The sequence below is a fragment of the Lontra canadensis genome, unplaced genomic scaffold (genome assembly GCF_010015895.1).
Source record: "Lontra canadensis isolate GAN:19392208 unplaced genomic scaffold, GSC_riverotter_1.0 scaffold35, whole genome shotgun sequence".
NCBI classification, from domain to species: Eukaryota; Metazoa; Chordata; class Mammalia; order Carnivora; family Mustelidae; genus Lontra; species Lontra canadensis.
In genome coordinates, this window is record NW_022631029.1 from 11,664,954 (window position 1) to 11,689,106 (window position 24,153).

A 24,153-nucleotide genomic window follows, 5' to 3' on the forward strand; every position below is an offset into this window, starting at 1 on the left:
GGGTCCGCCCTCGCCCCAGAGCGTCGGGCCGGGGCGGCGCTGTGGGAGGCGGGGCCCCCGAGGGGTGGCCTGGGGCGCCAAGATAAGAGCGCGGCCGCCTGGAGGCTGGCCGGGGCTTCGCGATGTCGCTAGTGCTGCTGAGCCTGGCCATGCTGTGCTGGGGAGCGGCGTCCCCGGAGCCGGTAAGCCTCCGCCCGCGCCCCTTTCCTGCGTTCGGTCCCTCCAGCCCGGACCCCGACGGCGTCCGATGCCCCCCGCCCTCCCCCGCGCACCCCAACTCAAGCTGGTTCACGGAGGGCCGCCTGGAAGGGGCACGTCCGCACCCCCTGGGGCGGCCCGACGGTCCCGGCCAGGCCGCCCTGGGCTTTAGGCTGCTGGAGCTAGTGGCGTCGTCAGATGGACCCGGACTCAAATGCCAGCCAGCGTTCTGGACTCAGTCATTCATGCTCCCCGAGGCTCCGTGTCCTCGTCTATAAAGGGAAGAGTCATACCCAGCTCACTCGGATCTAGTGAGGAACAGCGACAGGGCGTGCAAGACGGCCGCAAAGAGTGTGGCACGTAGTAGGTGCTCAACATTGTTACTGTTCGCAGTCTTGAGGGCTGCCCAGCTTCGGGCACAAGAACCGTATCTCCATCACCACTTGCCCTTTTTGCCATGTTGATGCCCGCTGGGGTAATATAACCCTGGAGCTGGGGAGCTCTCAGACTCTGGCCGGGTTTCCTTTCTTCCCCAGTGCCCTGAAGGATTGAGGGAATCTTCTGGGTTACCAATGAAGGAAAATCTTCCAAAGAGCGTTTGAACCTATATCTCTGCCTTCTTAGCATAGCATAGCGCATAAAAGCTGGTGGTAACTTGATGGTTATGGAAAGATAAGCCGCATTCATGTTACCTGATGTCTCCCCCTACTATCCTTGTTGCTTTGCTTCTTCCAAAATTCGTCTCTCCAGCCCTTTGACTAGAACTCAGCTCCCGCTATAGTGGCTTGTTTAAAAAAAAAAAAATCTGATATTATGTGGAGTTCAGCTGTAAAAAGACAAAGATGAGGGACTAACAAACCCAGATTACTCAAACCATCAAAAGCCTTGCCTTCTTTCATACAAGATTTTGGAAATGTTCAGGCTGGGAGGTATCAGCAAATCGGTAGCCTTTTAGCCTATAGGGTCTTGTTATTGGAACTTGCTGCTGCCTGAAAGTTAACTATTTTAGGTCCAGCATTTTATTCCAAAATGAAAGTACTAATTATTATTATTATTATTATTATTATTATTATTAATTTTTTTAAATTTATTTTTTGCTTAAAAAGACGTGAGCCATTACCTCCAAGGCATGTAGTACTGGCCTTTCTTGGACACTAATGATACATACTTATTTTTTAAAAGCTCTTTTATCTTTTAAAAAGATAACAGGATGAAATCACAGTCACAGCTGAGTTGGTATCAGAGGAGGACTATTTTAAAGGCTCTGGGAAGGCACCATGGCCTGCATTTATGGCTTGCTTCTGTTTATCTTCTTCGCACAGCTTGGTTCTTAACCTGGGGAGAATCAATAAATACTCTAGATGGTCCTTAAAATCTGCAGTTGAACAGCAGAGTGTGAAGGGGTCTTCATGATAGTCCAGAGTCACCCCTGCTTATAGCAGGGGAAGTGGGGTGAGCACAGAGAGGGGCGGAGACCCACCTCTAGTTTTTAAGTGAGGGGATGAGCAGACTTGAAGATCAAGTACGTAATAGCTAATGTCAGGTTCATCGTAGCCTACAAAGCTTAGCCAGCTCAGTCTCCCCCAAACTGAAGTGGAATCACCCCAGCTTTTCTCCAAAAGTTTGCCACTTATATATGCATTTTAAGAAAAAAGATGGTTTTAGGGCTCCCCTGGGTGGCTCAGTTGGTTAAGTGTCTGCCTCGGCTCAGGTCATGATCCCAGAGTCCTGGGATCAAGTCCTGCACTGGCTCTCTGCTCAGTGGGGAGCCTGCTTCTCCCTCTGCCTCTGCCTGCTGCTCCCCCGCTTGTGCTCTCTCTCTGTCAAATAAATAAAATCTTAAAAAAAGAAAAGGAAAAAGATGGTGTTTTGTCTAATTTGGCAAATGAAGGCTTAGGGTTTGCTAGCATTCAACATGACATTTTCTTTCTCTCTTGCAGACGATTCAGTGTGGCTCTGAGCCCGGTAGGTGTGCTAGGGAATGGGTATTTGGGGTTTTACACTGACAGAGCCGTTGGACTTTTAGGGGGTCCAAGTCCAGGCAATGGGTCATTGGAGACCAGAGTGAAACATTGCTTCGTTAGCTGATGTGGGCGAAGTGTCTCCCTGGCAAGGCAGAGCTCCCAGGGTTTCATATGGGCTGGCTCCCTGGCCAATAAGAGGGGCACAGGCAGCAGCATTCACCATCTAGGGTGGGAAGGAAGCGGGCCACTTCTGGGAGATCAAATGCTGTGATAGGGCGGTCACTTACAGTTGAGAACAGGAAGCCAGTGTTTCAGAGAAGGAGTGTTTGAGATGGTGGTATTTGAAGGGTGGGTGGGGTCTTGCCCAAGAAATATGGATGGAAAGGATGAGCTGGAGGAGAGATGGTATCAGTGGGGATTAGGAGGTAGGAAGGGCAGGTGTGGGCCAGCTGGCTGGAGTGCAGGCTGAGGAGCTCCGAAGGCAGGACCGACCTAACGAGCAGGTCAGATTCATAGGACAGGCCCGTGGAGCGGTCCCGAGTGCCCTGTGGGCTGGAGTCTGAAATCTCCGCCGTAAATCAGGCAAGCGCTAAGAAAGGTCAGGCCTGGCCTGCCTTAGCAGCAGGAAGAGATGAATCATGACCGTAGGACGGGTCAGGGTGGGTCGCTGAGATGAGATGGCACTGGACAGGGCCAGGAGAAGTGTCCCAAGCAGTTTTGCCTCTTCCCAGGACCGTCTCCAGAGTGGATGGTCCAACACACTCTGACCCCAGGAGACTTGGGGGACCTCCGAGTGGAGCCTGTTACAAGCGGCGTGGCAATGGACAACTATTCCATCTCGATGAACGTCAGCTGGAGACTCCGGGCTGATGGTAAGTTGGTACCAAGCAATAAAGCCTGAAGCGTCCAGTAGAGCAGAGACGTACAGACTGTGCAGCCCAGTAATCCCACTCCTGGCAGAAACCCAACAATACAGACAAAAGCGCACCCAACGCCTCCTACCGTGGTCTCCCCTCATCCGTGGTTTTGCTTTCCGTGGCTAAACGTGGGGCCAGCCGGAGTCTGGAAGCGATGAGCCTCCTTCTGACCTACCTTCCGCGGGTCCACAAGGGCCGAACGCTGTGTCAGCGGGTGTCTGCCGTTCACCTCCCTCACCTCCTCACGCAGACGGGCAAGCACAGTACAATCGGACTGTTTCAGAGAGACCACATTCACGGAACTTGTTACCTCTGTTGTTAGAACGGTTCTATTGTTATTGATGCTCACTCTTGCTGCGCTGGGTTTATAAACTTTAGCAGAGGTATGTATGTGGAGGAAAACACGGAGTATATATTAGAGTTCGGGACTTCCCACGGCTTCAGGCCTCCACTGCGGGTCTTGGAACATGTGCCCTGCAGACAAGGGGGGACTACTGTTCTAGAGGATTCCTGGCAGCATTATTCTAATAACAGTCCCAGACTGGGTCGCATCAGAGGCCTGCCGACCGTAGAATTACAAAACCAATCCAGGGCAGCGATGAGCGTCAATGACCTGTAGCTAAACCCAGCCCAGGTGAATCTCATGGACCGGAGGAGCCAGACCCAGGAGTCCACGAGCACATCTGAATGCAAACCCGGGCGGCTAGAAGTCACGGCCGTGGTGACTCTTGGCTAGGGAGCGGCTGGCAGGAAGCATGAAGGTCACTCCTAGGCTGTTTCTCGGCCTCGGTGCTGACTGCCCGAGGGTGATCACTCACCACGGGGTCTACTTCTGATCTGTGTTCTCTCCTGTACGTCCTTTTACTTCATGGAGGAAAACAGAGTAAGTGCTGAGATGATCACCCTGAGTTTAGGGCAAGTGCTGGCTCAGGTTCATTACTTTTCCGTTTCCCACATAGCATCGTGAAGGTTCTGGCATTGCCCCAAGGCAGCTTGTGAGCTCCTCCCATGAACCAACCCTGGGGACCTAAAGCCCATTACCCTGGTTTCCACCGGCTTGATTCTGTTAAAGTCCACTGTGTCAGGCATCCAGGAGGGCCTGGCACAAACAGGGGAGGCGGCTACTGTCACCACGCGGGAGGGCTCTCAGGGGGCTGGGGGCGGCACGCTCAGCCACAGGGGCACAGGGGCATGGGCTCCTTGTCCCGGGCACCTGGAAAGGGGCTGTGCTCCATCTGAGTGGGACAGGGCCAGGGCGAGCAGGAGAGGGCCCTCAGGAGGGGCAGGAGGGCAGGGGCCCATGCCTCGCACAGAGTGGGCACCAGCATTTGTTAGCTGCTGTTCCTGGGGAGCTGGGCCCTGAAGGAGTAGTGAGCCTTAGACAGGCAGGGAATGGGGGAGAGCAGGGGTGCTCAGAACTGGCATGCTCTGGGGGGGGGGGCCTGTTCTCCCTGACAGACACCCACAGTAGTGCAGAGCTGGAGTCCCCTTGGCAGGACCCTGTGAGATTGGGGCTTCCCTGTGAGGAGAAAAGAGTGTGGTCTTTTTTTAAAGATTTTATTTATTTGACACAGATCACAAGTAGGCAGAGAGGCAGGCGGGGGGTGGGGGGAGGAGACTCCCCGCTGAGCAGAGAGCCAAATGCAGGACTCGATCCCAGGACCCTGAGATCATGACCTGAGCTGAAGGCAGATGCTTAACCCACTGAGCCACCCAGACACTCCAAGAACGTGGTCTTGAGAGCTGAGTCCACGTCTGCCACTGAGGAGCTCTGTAAGCTTGGGCAGGGCTCCCTGAAATCCCCCACGCCTCACGCACCTCCTCTGTTACACGAGCACCGGGGCGCCTGCTTTCCGGGACTGTTGTGTGAACTGAGATGGGTGGTGAGGTGTTCTAGCATCCGGCTGGCCGTGGAGTAGGTGCTCGATCAACAACGGCCCTCTTGCTTTTCCCTACAGCCAGCATTCGCTTCCTGAAGGCCACCAAGATCTGCGTGACAGGCAAGAGCAGCGCGCGGTCCTATAGCTGCGTGAGATGCAATTACACGGAAGCTTTCCAGACTCAGACCCCACCGACCGGCGGCAGGGTGAGCATGCGGAGTGAGGCCCCGGCTAACCGTCCTTTCAGCTGGCCCCGTCACTTGGCGGGAGGCGGTGACCTGCTGGACACCCAGGCTGCTGAGCGGCCACCGCTTGGAGCCTGGAGCTGGCTGCCTGGCCACTTCCGGCCTGTATGCCTTGGGCAAGTCAGCATCTCCGGGCCTCAGTTTCCCCACCAGCAAAGTGAGGGGAGCTGAACTTAAATTCTATCCCGGCTCTAAAAGCTTACACTTCTCTGATTCTGCGACTTAACCGTGGCAAACCGTGCGGGCTATGTTCCCGTAGCAGACCTCTCATGCTGGAGACCTCAGTGTCAGCAGTAGGTTAAGGACAGGCAATTATAAATGAGAAGGGCAGCACACGAAAGGCGGTGTTTCAGAAATTCAGGGGCTCTTTGCTTTGCCTTTCAGTGGACATTTTCCTACACAGGCTTCCCTGTAGAGCCGAACACCGTCTACTTCATCGGGGCCCACAATATCCCCAATGCCAATATGAATGAAGACCCCCCCTCCATGTCTGTGAACTTCACCTCACCAGGTAAGCCCCCTCACCCCTCTGTCTGGCTGGGATGACTGCCACGGGGCGTGTGGTTTGGTTCAGAGAGGCTGGGGGGCCTTGGACAAAGCCTTTGGCCCCGCCGAGTCTGGTTTCCTCATCTGTGATGTAGTAACACACAGTAACCGTGCCTCCCTCACAGAGCGGGAGAGAGGAGTAAGTCAGCTCAGACGTAGGGGACAGCCCATTCCTGTGTCGGACCTGTGCTGAGTGCTTGACATGCAGCCTCTCACCGAAGGTTCCAACAACCCCGAGGTGGGGAGAGCCCCACTGCACAGATAAAGACCTGGAGAGCTTCCGAAATTCGCCCTGGGTCACACACACACGGCCCAAGTGATGCTGGAGTTCCCACGCCAGTCATTCTCAGTCAACGACTTTCCCTGCTCTTAACATCGATGCAAAATGTTTCCTGCACAAAGTCTGTTCAGGCTGCGGTGTCTGAGGAGCAGCTGGGTCTCAGCCTCCAGAGGACCCTGGGCTGTCAGCGAGAGGCAGGGCAGCACCGAGCTGAACACTGGGTCATCTCCGCTACTCCACAGCCCACAAGCAGCCCTTGAGTGTCACACCTGCAGTGTCACACGCGGGGCTGCCATGAGCGGGACAGAGGATCACGTGTCATGTGGGGAGGGTCCAGCACAGTGCCTGGCTACAGCAGTCCCCATGTCACCCTCACCTAGGCTGGGTCACCTCTTCTGTCCTCCTGTCCTGTCCTCTGTCCCTGGTGAAGCATCTAAGCCAAAGGGGGCAATTCCCAATTCCTTGCTGTTCTTTGAGCTTGAGGCCCAGGGTGTTCCAGATTTCTCGATGAGACCAAACCTCATTTTAAAAAATAGAAATGTTTGATTTTGGAATAAGTTTGCAGAGATCGTACCAAGAGTTGTGTAGATGTCCAAAGCATTCCCACAGGGCTCTCACCCCGTGTCCCGCATCGCAACCTGTCACGTTACTATGATTACATGTGTCAAAACTAAGAAACACACAGGGGTACACTTCCATTAACTAAACTCCAGACTTTATTGGGATGTCACCTGCTTTTCTGTGAATGCCTGCTTTCTGCTCCAGTCACATTTAGTCCTTGCATCTCCTGTCTCCTCTGGTTGTGACAGGCTTCGAGTCTTAAGTCCTCGTGACCTTGACAATCTGGATGGGTGGCCAGGCATCCTACAGAATGTCCCCTGTCTGGGTCTGTCTGATGTTCATCTGCTGATGAGCCTGGGGATGTGCGTTTTTGGAGACCGTGCAGACGTGGAGTGTCCTTCCCACTGCCTCCTAGCAGGGGTGGGTGACATCACCACAACATCGCTGCTATCTGCCAGCCATCTCCATTGACATCTACTGACTTTCCATTTCTCTACTCCAGTTTCTGGAGACAAGTGACTCAATCTGCCCGGCTCTGGGGTGTGGGTGTGGCATGTGGGTTAAGCTCCACCTCCTGGAAGGGGCAGTATTTACATACATTATCAAGCCTCGGTTTCAAAGGGTTGAGTCTTCTCCTGGGGCTCACAGGTACTATTCTGATAAAGATTGTTTTAAAATCAGACTCTGGCTGTCACTTTGTGGGTGATCTGCTTAACAGTCAAATCTGAGCGTCCCATTTAAATTCGCTCTCTGAACCTCGCATCTTGAACGTTCTGGCCGTTCGTAGCAAGCGTGGCAAGCCTGTGTTGTGTGTACTTGTTGGCAAGGAAGTGGGGCAGAGATACCTTTTTCTAAAACAAAACTTTCATTCAAATCTCCAGGCTGCCTAAGTCGCATAATGAAATACAAAAAAAAGTGCGTCGAGGCAGGTAAGTAAATACAGCATTTGCCTTTGTTACTAGAAGAAACTGGAGCCCACACAGCTCAGTCCATCTTCCACGAAGAAACTGAGGCCTAGAGTTGCCCAGAGCGGTCTGACCCCCGGCCGGCACTGAGCCCACTGAATCCAGCCTGTCCAGAGAAGGGCCGACTCTGAGTAGATGTAGGCAGTGAGTGGCGGTCGTAGGAGAACACCCATCACCTTGGTGGAATGATAATTTCTGTCCCAACTGCACTGCTGGTGGTGCTGGTGGAAGGCCCTCCTCGTTGGGGGGGAATCCCTGAGTCCTTGCCCCTTCTCAGACAGCAACACCACTGACCTCTGGCCACGGGGGTGCCTGGGAGCCTTCTGCTTGGATTAGCAAACATTCAAGGTGGGCGTGTTAGCTCAAGTCATGACCCAGAAGCGTATTCTCGACCTGTGTCATCACCGGGGTTCCCCTCTCACATGCTAGGCTATTAGAATCTGCCACTACCCTTTGAATTTTGGAGTAAGTCCCTTCAGGATAATCAGTCCCGAGTGTCTCATTCCCAAGGATCTTACAAGGGCGTGTGTAAATTTCTGGGAAATAGGGTCTTGGGGTGCTAATGAGGCTGGTGGGATATGAGGGATCCATCCCTATCTTTTAGGTACCCCAACCCCACAAGGCATCCCCGTGCACCCTGTCAGACTGAGCCCCATGCGGCCTCCTCGGCGCAAGGCGGCTTGGAGCTTTGTGCCTCTGCTCTGTCCCCCCACCGGGAGAGATCTGGACTGTGGGGGGCACGGTGAGTGTGAGGAGCTCTGAGGACCTGCAGTCAGTCCTAGAGCCCCCACTCCTAAAGACAGTTCTGAGCTAAGACCCGAAATGCTCTCCCAGGTAGGGGAAACAATCCATGCTATCATCTCTCATGTTCCTGGAAATGAACCTGGTGCTGATTTGCAAGTCACAACAATCAAGTGACTTTTTCCCACAGAGCAGGCCTGTCCAAGTACCTGCTAAGCGAGGAGGCATTTCCTTAATTCTTCACATTCAGTAAAGCCAGCAGAATGGTCTGATGAACCCAGAATGTTCTAGTAGCTGCAGTTCTGATCCTGAATTCACTTGCTCTATAATCTTAGCCCTGTCTTGTGGCCTGTGGCTCCTCCTCCCCATCCTGGAAAGGAGAAAATGCTGACCCTACCCTTGACTCAAAATGGATGTTGAGAATAGAAGTGAGTAGTAGAACCGAATCTGTGGCTCCCACCACCCCTGGCCCAGGGAAGCTATCTTATGCAAAGCAGTGACATGGGGCCCCTGAACTTTCATGGGCAGCAGGTACTTTGAGGTTCTGGGAGCAAGGATCAGTACAAAGTACACTGCGCAGTCAAGCCCGTATCTCTCGGCTGCAAGTACGCCTGAGAACTTAGATTTTTGTCAAGCCCTTTGGGGGACGTCAATGAGCGACACTTTGCAACTCCATCCCTGTGGTTCTCTCTTGACTCAGGAAGTCTGTGGGATCCCAACATCACCGCTTGCAAGAAGAACGGGACAGCAGTAGAAGTGAATTTTACAACCAGCCCCCTTGGAAACAAATACATGGCTCTCATCCAAAATAACATTGTAATTGGGTTTTCTAACGTGCTGGAGGTACTTATTCCCTACATTTCCTAACACAACCCCCGTCCTCGACCTCCAACCTTCCTCACCTTGGTGACGAAAAATGTAGAAACTCTACGATGCCCCGGACAGGCTCTCAATGCCAACCGAGCGCGGACAGGACTGTCCGTTGTCCAAACGTGCTGGGCTCTTTAGATTGTTAGAGAAACGAGTCCCGGGGAACATCCCTGGAAATGGCCCCAAGAATCTAAAGCCAACAAAAGTAGACATTTCCTAAGTAGGAAGTGGATGCTTGTTCACATGGTCTAGTGAACTGAGAGTTTGGGAAGAGCAGTTCCCTCACTGGCTGTTTGCTGTCCTCATTCATATGCTTCACGATGATTCTCGATTTTGTCTCATGTCACCTGCACCAGAACACACCCCCAAGTCGCACTTCGGTGGTGATCTCAGTGACCGGGGAAAGTGAAGGTGCTGTGGTCCAGGTAAGGCTTAACGAGGTGTTGTGGGGCGAAGTGGGGGAGGGAGCTGGACACACGGAGCCGGGCTGCTGTACATTGCTGCTTCCAGCGGCTTCCATGAGCTCCCTCCTGCCTGGCACTGAGGACCTCCGCGGGGTTCCCTGCCTCGGGTGCTACAGAAGTGAGGGCCGGGCCAGAGCTGACCTCAAGGTCACGGTCCCTTTTGCTTTTATTCCTGGCTGTTGACTTTCCGTTTTTAGTCACTGAGCCTCTGAGTCATTCTGAGACAGGAGTACCATTTAATTGTCCCAATTGCAAAATGAAGCAACAAAGGATTGGAAAGCAGAGGGTTTGGGCTACAATCAGTGTAGGAACTTTGAAGGGCAGCCGCCACCTTTGACTCTGCTGGGAACAGGAAGTTGGACCAGCAGATGCTCTTGGGTCTCTTTCAGCTCCAAGTTTATGATGTGGGGACATGGAGGGTCATAGTGGGACACAGCCACGCCCAAGATCGAAGGAGCTTTTGTTTCTCATTCCCTGGAACATAAAGGCAGTTCTCAGACGCACCGGAGGGAGCAGGTTCCTGTCAGCATATTATGACGGCGCCCTTTTTCCAGGGAACTAGACTTTTCCAGTCCCCGGGGAATTGTCTGTCACTAGGAGCTCTGCTGCTCTGGGTTTTTTTTAGAGGAAGTATTTGCGTATGTATTAGGATGTGACCAACCCTTTTAGATAAGGAAACCAGCATGGTGGCAACACATACAAAGATTAGGTTCACAATTCAGGAGTTGGAAGGTGTTCAGTCTTGGGTCCCTAGTTTGGGTGTTAGAGCTTTGTTATGAAAGTGTGCCCAAGGGAAAAATACCTCATTACCATGCCGGGGTGGGAGTCCCATTCAAACTGGAAGAGAAGGAATTTTGGTGGGAACAGGTATCGGGCTGAGGTTTTGCTCTGAAGCATGACGAGAACTTCCTGAGCCTCTTGTGTTTCCCTCAGCTGACTCCGTACTTCCACACTTGTGCCAATGACTGCATCAGACGCAAAGGAATAGTTGTGCTCTGCCCGCCAGCAGGCGCGTCCTTCCCCTGGGATAGTCGTAAGTGCCCAGCCTTTTCTGCAGGGTTGCCAGAGAGGTTCAGGGCCCGAGGGGCCCCACCAGTGGCGCCCCATTCACTGTGTACCAGGGCGTGCACCTGCCCCACAGGAGGGTGAGGGAGTCCCGCCGCGCACACAGGGCTGGGGTGCAGGGCCAGAGGTCAAAGCTGCCCCAGACTGAGAATGAAGGCTTGGTGTGTGAATTCACTGCAGGATCCTTTACGAAACAGGGTACACACAGGAAGGGGGGGATAAACAGCACAAAATGGATGTGCGGAATGCTACATGGACGGGCCGGAAAGTCAGCGGTGTTAGAGGACCGAGTGCGGAGGAGAAGGGAACTTTCATGGCACTGTGATTTTCTGACCAGCCTCAGTGGCCTTGGCCTACCTGTGACAGTAGCGTGGTGTGGTCACACAGCCAACATTTGGATGACAAATGAGGACTATGAGCCCCAAAAGACACGCCTCACTGATGCCTGACAGCAGTAGTTTGGCAAAATGTCTCTCTGCATTCAGAGGTGTCAGTTGTCTCGCCACAGACAGGCAAATTATAAAAATGTTCCCAGAACTAGCTTTTTTTGACGCCGGGTGGAGTCAAAAGTTAGAAAGTGGTATTCTTAGAAACTCAGCCGCACGAACTGACAACCCAGGTGCCTGACAATCCTGACTTCGGTGTGGGCACCGTGCCTAGGAGTTCCTGAGCTTACCTGACCCACAAGCCTGTGGGGGTGGTACTACCCCCCAGGTTTGTCCTACAAAACAGCCTTTAAAAACGGCATCCACACATACTATGTATTAAGTAATCATGCCCACAACAACATCAATTCATCAAAGAACAAAAAAACCAAATGAGAACTCGTTACCATGGTGAAAATGCCTGCGTGTATGTGGAGTAAAAGGCCAAAGTGATTTTGGGGGAACTTTCTTAAACTCCTGGGTTCAAAACTCCCTTTTGAGAATCTGATGCATGGCCTGCACACTCTGTGGGAAAACACACCAATCTGCAGACCCCCTAGAGCTACACCGGCCCTTGGTTTTATAGGAATCTAAACTTCTACAAAGTATAGAGTGAAAATCTTAAGCTTCCAAAAGAGGAGATAAATTTGGTTTTGTTTTGCTGAAGGTAAATAAACTTTGTTTTCTCCAGGCAGAGGCATGCTGGGTGGCTGGCTGCCTCTCCTCTGTGCTCTGCTGGTGGCCACATGGGTGCTGGCCGCTGGGATCTGTCTCATGCGGAGGCGCGGTAAGTAGTACAATTCCATTCTTTAAAGAAATCCGAAGGAGAAAATAACACTTGGAATTTTTTTTTAAAGGCAATCACATTTTGGTGTTAGGACAAGAGTCAGGTCGCCCTGATGTAATGCCAAGGAGCTCTCCAAAAATACTGGTAACGATGCCAGGGCCACATCTGCCAAGGCAAAGCAGGGATGGGGACCTCCCAATCTGGTGACGACCACTGGTTTCATTTTTACCACTGAGGCATCTACAAGGACTGCAATGGGCAGAAGATAGCTAATAACAAATTGCATTTTGCCTCTAATGGGTACTCCAAAGCTAGTTCCTAGTTTTTAAAAATAATTCTTCCGTGGCCTAAGAACAACACTCGCTTGAATTCATATACTCTAGGGAGCTTGCCAACTCTAAAATATCAAGGATTTGAATACAGGAATCAGAGTATTTATACCAATACACTGAAAACCTCTGCTTTTCCTCTCCTCCACATGGAGACAAAATATAAATGCACACTTTGGGTCATTTGTGATGTTGTTGATAGAACAAGATCAGTCTGCTAACCTAAGTAAGAAAACCATGTGGAACCTTGACCTTAGGAATACCACTATTTAGGGGATACGGTTTGGCCTGTTAATAGTTACCATACTTTCATAGGTAGTTTCTGTTCTAGAGCACACACAGCATTCCAGTTCGGTTCCAGCTGAAATGGGGTACCGGCTAATCTTATGCAACTACAAAAAACACCTTTACCACCTGCAGATAGAAGATGGTCCAATCACTGAGTTGACCTGACTCAAAACATGATGTGAAGGACAGGTCAGTGGCCTTGTTTGTATAGGACACTAAGGGTAGGACAATTACAACCACCCACCTAAAACAAAGTACCTCAAACCTAAACCTCCTCAATGAATTTACTTGAAAAGATAAGGCTGAAGAGGACCTATTTAGTATAGAAACTTGGAAAACACATCTTTTAAAAGCATCTCTAAGGTTTAGACATCAGTGTGTTTCAGGTGATATGTTTAAAAGGAACACTGGGAACATTTTCCTCTGGCAGGAACAATGTCCCTGATGCTCCGCCAGCCTTCCCTAGCAAGGGATCATTTATTATTGGTGGTTCAGACCAGAGTGAAAGCCTGCCATTTGCTATTCACAGACAACAAATGCTTTCTCTCCCCACAGAAAGGACCAGGAAGGCTCCCTTCCCTACTACCACGCTCCTGCCCCCCATTAAGGTTCTTGTGCTCTACCCATGTGAAATATGTTTCCATCACACGGTTTGTCACTTCACTGAGTTTCTTCAGAACCACTGCAGAAGTGAGGTTATCCTTGAAGAGTGGCAGAAAAAGAAAATAGCAGAGATGGGGCCGGTGCAATGGCTTACCACTCAGAAGAAAGCAGTGGACAAAGTCATCTTCCTCCTTTCCAATGACGTCAGCCCCAGATGCGATGGCACCTGTGGCAGGAGTGACGGCAGCCCCCATGAGAATTCCCAAGACCTGTTTCCCCTGGCCTTTAACCTCTTCTGTGGCGATCTGAGAAGCCAGACTCCCCTTCACAAATACATGGTGGTATATTTTAGAGAGGCTGATACCAAAGACGAATACAGCGCGCTCAGCGTCTGCCCCAGCTACCACCTCATGAAGGATGCGTCTGCTTTCTGTACACAACTACTCCGTGTCAAGCAGCAGGTGTCAGCAGGAAAGAGGCTGACGGCCTGTTCCCTGTAGCCCGCCCGTGAGAAGTGAGGGGCCTTGAAGCCTTCCTACTCCTCCAGTTGAAGGCGGAAAGTATCTCAGATGATTCTCAAGTTTCCTGTGTGGGCTATGTGCAGGGAGACGTCACAGACACCTGCTGTATTTAGCAACAGGAGCAGGGAGGATTCCTAAATGAATACATACGCCTTAGCTTAATCAAAACGTTTATGCCTGAAACACTGTTACAAATACTACTAACTACAGTAGCATTAACTGAAGGACAGAACCTACATTTATAAAGCTAAATCGACGTCACTCCTAAAAGTCAAGGAGAACTGTAAGGCAGAACTATAAGCGTTCTGACAACACGATGATAAACACCCTCCAGCCGACCGTCCAGTCCAGAAGAGCCCATGCACTGCACAGTAACCAGAACCGCTTATTTCTCGGACACTCTAAACTTGGTGAATACCGAAGTAAAGCCTTTGCTCATTCACTCAGTAAGTTCATGGGTAAAAAACCTTCTATTACATCCAAAAGCCATTTTTAAAACAGAATAGGGAGTAACAAGCCGAAATCCTCTCTGCTGACCAGATGACGCAGGATACGTGCAGCCACTTGTATTATCGGGACTTGCAGAGGACCTGCTCCCTCTGAACTAGATACAGGTCCTAGTCGAGTCTTGTACGGGTGACTTTTAACGTAGACACCGACGCCCATTACCTGCAGACCTGATGTCTACTTTTGCCCAAAGTTACCTATTAAAGGTTACTATCAAGAATTCAGAGTTTCTTGTTTACTATGCGACTTCTCATGTTCAAAACACAAATAATTCCTGCTCTGTTCAAAGTCAGCCCTCTTGAAGTAATCTTTTTATAAATGAGTTATTGTAATAGTTTACTTAAATAAAAAATTACCAGAACTAGATATGTATGGTATTTTACATCTTCCAACTTTTTCCTCTAAAAGTATCTTTTTTGGGGCGCCTGGGTGGCTCAGTGGGTTAAAGCCTCTGCCTTCAGCTCAGGTCATGATCCCAGGGTCCTGGGATCAAGCCACGTATCAGGCTTTCTACTCAGCAGGGAGCCTGCTTCCCCTCCTCTTTCTCTGCCTGCCTCTCTGCCTACTTGTGATCTGTCAAATAAATAAATAAAATTAAAAAAAAAAAAAAAAAGTATCTTTTTCTACGAATGCTTGTCTCTCTCAAACAGTACAATACTGAATCTGCCCTAGAATGTGAATCAGCTTCCTTGGGTACCTGTTAGTATGTATTTGTGAAGGGTTAAAACTATCCTTAAAGAGTCTTATGGATAAAATAAAAACCAAAATAAAGAAGCACTGAGTGAAAACTCACCATGTCCAACTTCAGAAGTAGGCACTTAGTAATGGCTGAGGCAGTATGTTTAATGTGGTTAAGATCGCTTACTTGCATGACCAGTTTTCACATTTATAAGTGCTGGTAACAGAAAGACAAGGCTTATGTCAAAACTTGGACCAGAAACCAACTTCCTCTGAATCAACACCTATCAGTTATAAGAACAATAGATTATACTATGTAAAAAAAAAAAAAACAAAACCACAAAAATACATTTTGCTTTTGGAACTAGGTAGCCATGAATAAATTGTGTTGAAACAGCCCAGAAACAAAATCAATATTGTATAAATTTATTTTGTTAAAAAGTTAAAAAAATAAAGAGCATACAATCTTCAGATTGAAGGCACATATCTTCCATAGTACCCACAAGGTAAAATCCTTTTGTTATTGGGATGGACTCTTCTTCGTTCCTCGCCTACTGATCACATACATGGGAAACTCATCGTTATGCTAAGGCCCCAGGACCAGCGTTTCTCCAAGCCCTGAGACTCCTAGCCATCCTGTTCTTTCTACATTTCACTCTTACCTCCATCTCTTTTCCAGCCCTACTTTTGTCAACCTCCCTCCCTCTCTGCCACTCCCATTCCACTCCCGTGATCTCCAGTATCTCCAGTTTGGATGAGCACAGGGGGGATGCAGATGCCCAGCAGGGAGTGGCAGGAATCAGGCATCCCACCAGTGCTCCCAGGTCTCTCAGCCCATGGGCTGTGCTCACTGACGGCTTCTGTCTCCAGGCAATGGTGTCTCTTCCTCTGACCAGGGGCTCGGAAGGCTTTATCAGGGCCGGGACCACGGGCGCTAGTAGCTGTCTGTACTTAGATTTTGCTTCAGCTGGTTCGCACATGAAGGTCAAATGAGCTTACTGAGCACAAAGAGTTCCAGAACTTTTCTCTTGGTTCTTCAGGAAAAGGAAAATTGGGGGCTTGATGACTACGTTGGTAAGCAGCAGCCACCTTATTTATAAGGTAAGGTACGGACGGCAGTCACCTTATTTACCTGCACAAATGAACAATTACACCTGAACTGTTTCTATTTGGCTTTAGGAAGGAAATGGGTTTTCCTTTTCAGTGTTTGTTCTATTTTGGTCAGATACAGACTGTTTTCTTTCCCCAAGCCTACCCTGAAGCATGTCGAGTAACAAAGCCAGCCAGCCCAGCCTTGAATCTTTGCCTCTGGAAATCCAGAGCTCAACTGGTCACTGTCTTTTTTGTAATCCAACAGAAAAAGAAAAAAAGGACCTTTTCTCTCCCCATTTAGAATTCTAAGAGCACACGAGTCAAAACAATGTGTGCCTGCTGTTAACACACGAGGAAAATGGCACGGCCAGACAGAAAGTCACACATCCACCCTTTGTGGCTGTGTAAGACTGTCTGATGACACGGAGGTCAACCTAAACCAAGGCGTGCCAAAACATTTCACATCATCAGGGAACTCCTGCGACCCTGAGAAAGGGGAAGGAGAATTTACCACTGAAAACTAAGTTCATATTTATTGGTAAATGTCCTGGCTACAAAAGCAGGTTATAATTTCACACCAATATCCTGTTGTCAACGTAAAAGTTAAAATTCATTTATTTTCCATGAAACATAAGCATCTAAGTCAATAAATTAAAATATATATATTCTTTAAGAGTCTTTTATACCAGGAGGCCTGTTTTTGGTCTTCTAGTGACTTCCTGCCCATTTTCACCAGACGAAAGCAGCTCGCTCTCGTAACATGCGGACACCGAAGCGCTGCCACTCTCTCTGGTAGATCCACAGTTCCTGTGTGGTGTCCAAACAAGCCAGCACGGCCCCTCCTTTCCACGCGATCAGCCGGGGATCCATGTCCTAGGGAAGTGAAGAAGATATTTCAGCAAAAGTAGACAAGACGTATACTTAATCATTTCCTTGAATTTGGGGGCTAAAAAAACCCTGCTGAGTCAATACCTAAAAAGCCAGATTTTTCAACCTGCATTAAAGACTCATCCATAGAGGACCAATGAACTACAGACAACTTTCTGTTCCAACTGATAAGAGAACTTCAGTGTTTATTACTGAAGATGCTACTATTCACTGTTATTCCACAAGCAGGCGCCCATATGCAGGAACATACATAAGGAAATCATTATTCTAAAGTTAGAATGGAATAAATATATCCCATTACCCCTTCCTCAGGATTAAAATTAAATAAGAACATCCCCAGGAATTGTTCATGGGATATAATGAAATACAGACAACAGTCTCTTTCTAAATTCCAGGGTCTGTGTTTCTTTCCGAGATAGTTCAAGCCAGAAGGATCTGTAAATATGCCCTCGTCCAGGACCAGCAACAAATCCTTGATAGGAAAGCGAAAACTGGAGTTGTTCTGGCTGACGGGAGACCAGCCAGTCTTCTTGCCCTACCCAGTCCTTTTCCAAAGGCATGGCTTTTGGAAGTCAGGCATGCGAGTCTGAAGAGCACAGCAGGGACACCCAGGACTCCAGACCCCTAGCCCAAAGCTCCTTGCACCAAATCTGGGACCTACTGAAATTTTTCCACTTGCCCAAACCCTTAATTAAGAGCTGCCCAGATGCAAGCTCATGGCTCCCAGGATTTTATCTGTCCACATACAACAGTATAATTAGAAAGAATCAGTCCTGGTTTTATGTACATATAATTCAACTGCACCATGAACAACAGACCTTGGGCCTTGTGATCACATCCACATTCTCAATAATTCGCCTGAATGAAGGTGGCATTTTGTTGAGAATTCTATGTTGCAGAAATTCTTGAGCTTTATGAAACATCAAACCACCTCCCACCACGAGGATGGAACTGTACATCTTCTTTTTGGTATCATCAGATGCTGAAAAGACAATGATATTCCTTCAACTCTTTTTCTCCATATCCACCACCACCCTGGGCCAAGTCACCACCAACTCTTACTTGTTTAAGAGTCTCCTCAAAGATCTCTCTCCAACCCATCCTCAGCAATGCAGACAGAAGAATCTTGCAAAACACCAATGTGAACAAATTGCTACCATACTGCACCCTGCTACTTGCAGGATTAGGACCAAAATCTCCACAGGGACCTACAACGTCCAATGTGGCATGTATACACGGCTTCTCTAGCTCCATCCTGGCCCTTGCCCCCCAGCCACACTGCCTCCACACAGGCCTCTTCCTCTGCCCGGAATGCCATCCTGTGACAGGCTAACCCCCACTCACCTCCTAGATCTCTCTAGTGGCTCTTCCCCAAGGAAGGCTTCCCTTGGCAAGCCTCCCACCCTCCACACTTCTTTCTCCTAATAAAAATCCCTCACTAAATCCTATCAGAAGCTCTGAAAGCCAGTACCTTTAGTTTGACTTTATAGCCCCTGCTACAGTTGTGATTTCCAATGTGTGGGGCAATTTAACGTCTTCGGTCTCCCCTAGTAGGCTATATGCCCAACAAGGCCAGGAACCGATTCCTAACACCAGACAATGCGAGCACAAAGCAGGAGCTCCAGTTTCTCAATGCATACGCTATGCTGCACAACCACACTCTAGCTTGACCCCCTTCACCTGACCAGCTTCCAAAACATGCTTACAACAGCAGTCGATGCTGTGAAGAATGGCTTTATCCAGGCCCAGGGCTTTCCCTTCAAATAGCGAGATGGCAGTCTTCCTGGACATCAGTGCTGTGAGAGCCTCCTCAGATTCATTGCCAGCCATCAGACAGTCTCCCTGGGAGGATCCCAAATCCACCTCCTGGGCATGGAGTCTTTCTGGAAGATCAGAAGACTGGCCACGAAGATCCCCCTCAAATCCAATGGGTTTGGACGCAGACTTTCGGTCAGCAGTAGCTTTGGCAGACTTTAAATCAAGCAAAAGGACAATCAAGTGGATGGTAGGACTGTCACAGAACAGCGTGGGTGTTTCCCAGCTAGACGCCACCCCTCCTTGAGGCACTACTTACACCACCGTAAAACAAAGGTGCATCACTGTGGTGCAAGGGAACGCATGCCAGTTCACAGCCAACCACCCAGACCCGCTCCCAGCTCGCCTGGTACTGAAATGCGGTGTGCAAAAGAGGAGGATGTGCTGACGATTCCAAAGTAGTCAATAACAGTCAGGGCAAGTCTCACGACCTTACTATCACCCGTTGGATTTTAAAACTGATACATCAGTGCACATGGGCATTTCCCCCTTGAACAGAATTTTTAAGTGGAGTATTTCAGTAGGATTCTTGCGCCTGTGGCTACTGTGGAACCCTCATTTTCAGACCTTATCTAACCACCTCATGCTTAGGGACAAGGACTAGAAAAGGTTTAGAGTCCTCCTCTCTCCATCATGAGCTGCTGTTTCATTGGCAGGGAAGAGCTTTTTGTGCCCCTGCATCAGACATCCTATTACTGGGACCATTAGCTCTGGACAAAAGAATTCAGCTTTGTGCCTAGACCACATACCATTTAGGTTATAATTTTTAAAATAGGTGAGTTTCATAGGCATGAAAACATGCCCTACTGAATAAAAAAGAAATAATGTATACACCAAAAAGAAGTATCTTCATTAAACTAACTTTTAAATGTATGAACTGATATTCTGAAAATTGAATTAACATCTGCTGAATGAAGAAATCTGTCATCTGGATTTTAAATTTAGACTTCATTTCATATACAGTTCTAAAAACAGTATTAGCTTTAGCATGCAGTCATTTTGCAGTGACTGCCAATGATCCATTAATGACAGGCAAACTGCTGCAGCAGCAAGGCTGTCCCCTCTCAAACTGGAATCACTGCAGACCTGTTCCTGCTTGCTCTGCGTGGCTAGCAGGTAATGCTCATCATGAGGATCCTCAGGGTCTCCCTGGGATCTGTGCTGCAAAGTTGTCATTTTCTGTCCAACAATTCCAAAAGTTGCAGGGTAAAACAAAGCCATTGGAGCCTGTGCAAGGAAGGAAAAAAAAATGATTAACCAAGGACACTGACTTCTGAAAAAACTGATCCATTAAATTCTGTTCTTCCCAAAACAAAACTGGCAGATCAGATCCTAGAAGGCAGACTAAATAAGCACTTGCTTTTGGGAGTAGCATTATTTCCTCATTGCACAAGAGGCCAGAAAACTTACAGAAATCATCCAACTGAGTGAGTGATATAACACCAGAGAGAAATGTCAAAGCAAATATAATGCAAGTGCTGGGATGCCTGGGTGGCTCAAATGTCTGCCTTCTGCTCAGGTCATGACTCAGGCGTCCCAGGATCGAACCCCACATGTGGCTCCCTAAGTAGGAAGTCTGCTTCTCCTTCTCCCTGCTCCTTCTCTCTCAATAAATAAAATTAAAAAAAAAAAAAATGTAATCCAAGTGCCCAATAAGCTACTTTATAATTTCTTAGAACAGTACTCCTCTCTCTAAATAATAACTAATCATATAGTGGCTAATTAAAAAACGGTCCTCGGAACTATTCTAATCTGTATTCTGCTGGTGGCTTAAAAGCTGGTTTAGTGAACAATCTAAGCCAGTCGACACTCTGACCTCATGAGGTTTCAGACAAGCACACTTTCTCTCAGTCTTACTGAACCTGGCTGGCTTTCTTTCTGTCCATGAAAATATAGAGCCACATATTACCTGGAGTTTTTCATCTCCTAATCGAAACTGGTAAAGTAGGGCAGGAGAATCTGGATGGCGAATCTGAAACTCATGATCCTGAAGTCCAGAGATGTCCTGATTCCAGGAAAAGATGCTGTCAGTGAAGAGTGCATGTAAACTCCTCAAATGACAATTAAGCCTCTCCACCATCTGAATTACCTCTATCAAGGCTGCCCTGCAATTTTCTGCCATTTTATCCCCCCGTTACAACTGGAACTTAGTAAAACAAGAGTCCAAAAGTACCCTGCTTCCCTTTCAACGTTTCTGAAATTTCTACCATCTTCAACAAGGACCCAAATCAGTAAGTCAATTCCCTCAGTAACTGGGAAATGATACCCAGTTTTAGGTTTCTCAAAATTTTGTTATTTAGAATTACATTGCTTGAAAAGTGTCAGGGAAAAGAAAAGACCTGAAACAGAAAGCATAAGAAGGTAGGCGTCCACATATGGCAATGGTAACATGTCGACTGTTCACAACACTAAGAAAGTGCTTCAACAGATGCCATTTTATTACACGTCCGTACCTATACATTCATTACACCTGACATTTTCTAAAGAGAGACAAATTTGCTAAATACTTTTTCTTTGAAAAGCCAGCTGTATTTTCCAGAACCTGAGACAACCTAACAGTGCTGACCTTACCAAAACACTCTCACTCCTTAAGAACTTCAAGCCCCTCTCAACTTAGGTTGAAAGGTTAGCATAATACTATTATATTTTTAATTGCCTTTGAAATATCTTAAAATTTTCCCAGAAACAAAAATAACCAGCAATTTTGATTTTGCTCTCACCTGATCTAAATGACAGAAAGTTTCTTTAAGGTGCTGCAGAAGAAGACAATCCATTTTATTTGTTAGCTGGCATTCTCGGTAAGGGAACCCGGCTCGCTGCATCAGCCAGTAGAAACACCTTGACACGTCAGACCCCCCATAGGCCAGACAGAGGCTAGAGTTAGAAGAAAAGGCAGGTGGGTAATCTGTTGGTCAAGGTATGAAGGGCATTTCAAAAACTCAATCGGGCACAGTGAAACATGACAAATCTCAAAAGATGTTTACAGTAGGAATAAAAATGAAGGGACAGGGGGTGCCTGAGTGGCTTACTGGGTTGAGCCTCTGCCTTCGGCTTGGGTCATGATCTCAGGGTCCTGGGATAGAGCCCCACATCAGGTTCTCTGCTCAGAGGGGAGCCTGCTTCCCTCTCTCTCTGCCTGCCTCTCTGCCTACTTGTGATCTGTCAAACAAATAAATAAAATCTTAAAAAAAAAAAAAAATGAAAGGACAAGATGGATGGATGGGAGGTAGAAATGGAACTCTAGCAAAAGACCAGTGGTGGACATCTAGCAGCAGTCATGCTATTTGCAAAAAAGTTTCCAAGAAACAGAATACTCACAACTAAATGCAACTCATTTCTATTTACCATATGAGTTGTCTGCCTGTCCATACTCACCAGTATATCAAGTTGGCAGGCAGTGACACCACAAGACAAACTCATAGGAGAAAACTTTAAAGTGTATACTACCCACTAACTGAATGGTTCTATGGTTTGGGAAAAGCCCTGCCATGTTATTTTAGAGGTGGGAGACCCAGGCCCAGTATTTTCTCCATATTCTGAGAACCAACAGCATTAAGTAACACATAAGCAATGGACGAGCCATATTAATGTATGCTGGATTTTAGAATGCATCATAATCTGGGGTGCGAGGCAACAGATCAACCTTTCTTATGGACTGCTTAGCTCTTTTAAATGTTTCTATACCCTGCATCTCGAACTATCAACATGAGGGATAGGAAGAACTACAGCATCCTGAAGAAGCCTTCCTGGGAGCACAAAATTGCTGCAGAGATCCTGTGCACTGCCTGAGTGTGCTCACCCTGTGCTGGGCTTGTCGCAGGAAGGAGAAGCAACAAACCTGCTCCTGAGAGTTATTTTATTACCTCTTGTATCAGTGATGACATCACAAAGGGACTTGACCAGAAAGCTACTCATCACTCACTGAATAATTACGACAAAAGCAAATACTCACAATGCTAGAAAGAGAATTCAGAATTGAAAACCTCTTTTCCCCAACATGACCTGCCTAAACAGAGCTTTGCTGTGAGCAAACTGGTATGTCTACAGCAGACCACAGCACGAAAAAGAGCTGCCTTCGTGGGAAAGCACACAATGCAAGCTACGATTTTTAGGAGCTGCTGATGTGAACTCACAGTGGAGAGTTCTAACAGGAAGGATAAAATCAGTGGTTTATAGCCTTCCTAGAATTTGCACCTCCACAATCTGGGTATACTACGCAAACTTTGAATATATAATTCCTTATACAAATTTTCTTTTTAGCTTCTGATGCTTTATAGCGAAATAGGCTGTGAGGGGAGAAGGAGCAGAGAACGCAACTTTCCAAGGTTCTTACCGAGTATTCCGATGAGAGACCCCATCCTCCACACAGCACACACTTGTCTTCTGGTCTCCAACATCTACGATACATGTGCTGCTTAAACCACTTCCGAAGGTGGCACAGACAGACTCCTGATGGACCACAATCCCTGAAACACAAAGGCAGAGGAGCAATCAGCTAGGGAGCAGTAAAGAGCCAAGGACGAATCATCAGTTAAAGTCTGGGAACCCCTGGGCAATTGTCTAAGCAAGGCTGAGACACTCAGAATAAGCATTTCAATATAGCACTGACTTAGATTAACGTCAGTAAAAAAGAAAAACAAATCTCATTTCAAGCAGCTTTCTCTGGAATATCCAGACTTACCTGAAAAACCCATCTTCATTAGGATCATATTCACTAATTCTTTCACGTGCTGTTTATTATAGATATCAGGAATTAGCAAGATACATCTATAATACTAAAAAAGAAGAACAACAAAAAACAGTTAATATTAAAATCCGGTCAAAATAAATGTCACTATACTTGTCTTCAGAGAGAATTCTCTCTAAAGGATGGCAGCAATGGTTAGAGGCCCAGAACAAAAGCTCAAACCTCTCTGCTATCTTATAGGTTTAACAAAAAAATAGAAAATTTTGAAATTGTGTGGGTTTTCCCCCCTTTAAATTATTAAAAACTTGTGAAATGGTATCACAATCCCAGATTTCAAGATACACTACAAAGCTATAATAATCAAAACAGTATGGTAAAGACACAAAAATACACAAACCAATGGAACACAACAGAGCCCAAAAATAGACCCACACTTAAGCGATAAATTGATCTCTGACAAAGGCAGCAAGAATATGCAATGGGAAAGACAGTGTCTTCAATAAATGGTGCTGGGAAAACTGGACAGCTACATGCAAAAGAATGAAATTGGACCACTTTCTCACACCATGACAAAAATAAACTCAAAATGGGTTAAACACATAAATGTGAGACCTGAATCCATAAACTCCTAGAAGAAAACATAGGCAAGTTCTTTGACAACAGCCCCAATTTTTCTAGAGATGTCTCCCGAGGCAAGGAAACAAAAGCAAAATTAAACTAGTAGGGCTACACCAAAATAAAAAGTTTGCACAGAGAAGGAAACCATCAACAAAATAAAAAGACAACCTACTTAGCTGGAGAAGGTACCTGCAAATGATATTTTTGATAAGAGATTAA

At 47.8% G+C, this 24,153-nt stretch overlaps 2 protein-coding genes across 6 annotated transcripts in view; one reads left to right on the top strand and one right to left on the bottom strand.

The window, feature by feature from the left end:
* Window positions 1-14,616, top strand: IL17RB (interleukin 17 receptor B). Of its 3 annotated transcripts, none has more exons than XM_032868333.1 (11): window positions 1-182; window positions 2,139-2,163; window positions 2,894-3,034; window positions 5,038-5,165; window positions 5,589-5,715; window positions 7,473-7,520; window positions 8,998-9,140; window positions 9,524-9,592; window positions 10,565-10,664; window positions 11,813-11,908; window positions 13,081-14,616. In XM_032868333.1, exons 1-11 carry the CDS (start codon window positions 123-125, stop codon window positions 13,626-13,628), a joined length of 1,485 nt encoding a protein of 494 aa, XP_032724224.1. In that variant the 5' UTR covers window positions 1-122; the 3' UTR covers window positions 13,629-14,616. The 3 variants fall into 3 exon arrangements, with proteins under 3 accessions (XP_032724224.1, XP_032724225.1, XP_032724226.1); XM_032868335.1 differs by lacking the exon at window positions 1-182 and adding an exon at window positions 262-565 and having other exon boundaries at window positions 13,081-14,615; XM_032868334.1 differs by lacking the exon at window positions 7,473-7,520.
* ACTR8 (actin related protein 8) overlaps window positions 11,967-24,153 on the bottom strand; it is a 20,140-nt gene continuing 7,953 nt past the window's right edge. For 2 of the 3 annotated variants that reach the window (XM_032868331.1, XM_032868332.1), the window contains exons 6-13: window positions 23,311-23,404; window positions 22,963-23,095; window positions 21,350-21,503; window positions 20,539-20,634; window positions 19,716-19,856; window positions 18,521-18,785; window positions 17,633-17,796; window positions 16,441-16,799 (exon numbers count right to left, since the gene is read on the bottom strand). In XM_032868331.1, the coding sequence (XP_032724222.1) occupies window positions 16,656-16,799; window positions 17,633-17,796; window positions 18,521-18,785; window positions 19,716-19,856; window positions 20,539-20,634; window positions 21,350-21,503; window positions 22,963-23,095; window positions 23,311-23,404 (1,191 nt within the window). In that variant the 3' untranslated portion in view covers window positions 16,441-16,655. Of the gene's footprint in view, window positions 12,158-14,949; window positions 15,052-16,440; window positions 16,800-17,632; window positions 17,797-18,520; window positions 18,786-19,715; window positions 19,857-20,538; window positions 20,635-21,349; window positions 21,504-22,962; window positions 23,096-23,310; window positions 23,405-24,153 lie in introns of those variants that run through there. The other variant, XR_004383918.1, reaches the window with a different exon arrangement.

Bases quoted from the DNA above. Each gene is read 5' to 3' on its own strand.
- IL17RB (XM_032868333.1), top strand. From the start codon at position 123: ATGTCGCTAGTGCTGCTGAGCCTGGCCATGCTGTGCTGGGGAGCGGCG. The intron at 9,593-10,564 runs GTAAGGCTTAAC...TGTTTCCCTCAG, and splicing joins GTGAAGGTGCTGTGGTCCAG to CTGACTCCGTACTTCCACAC. The intron at 11,909-13,080 runs GTAAGTAGTACA...CTCTCCCCACAG, and splicing joins CTGTCTCATGCGGAGGCGCG to AAAGGACCAGGAAGGCTCCC.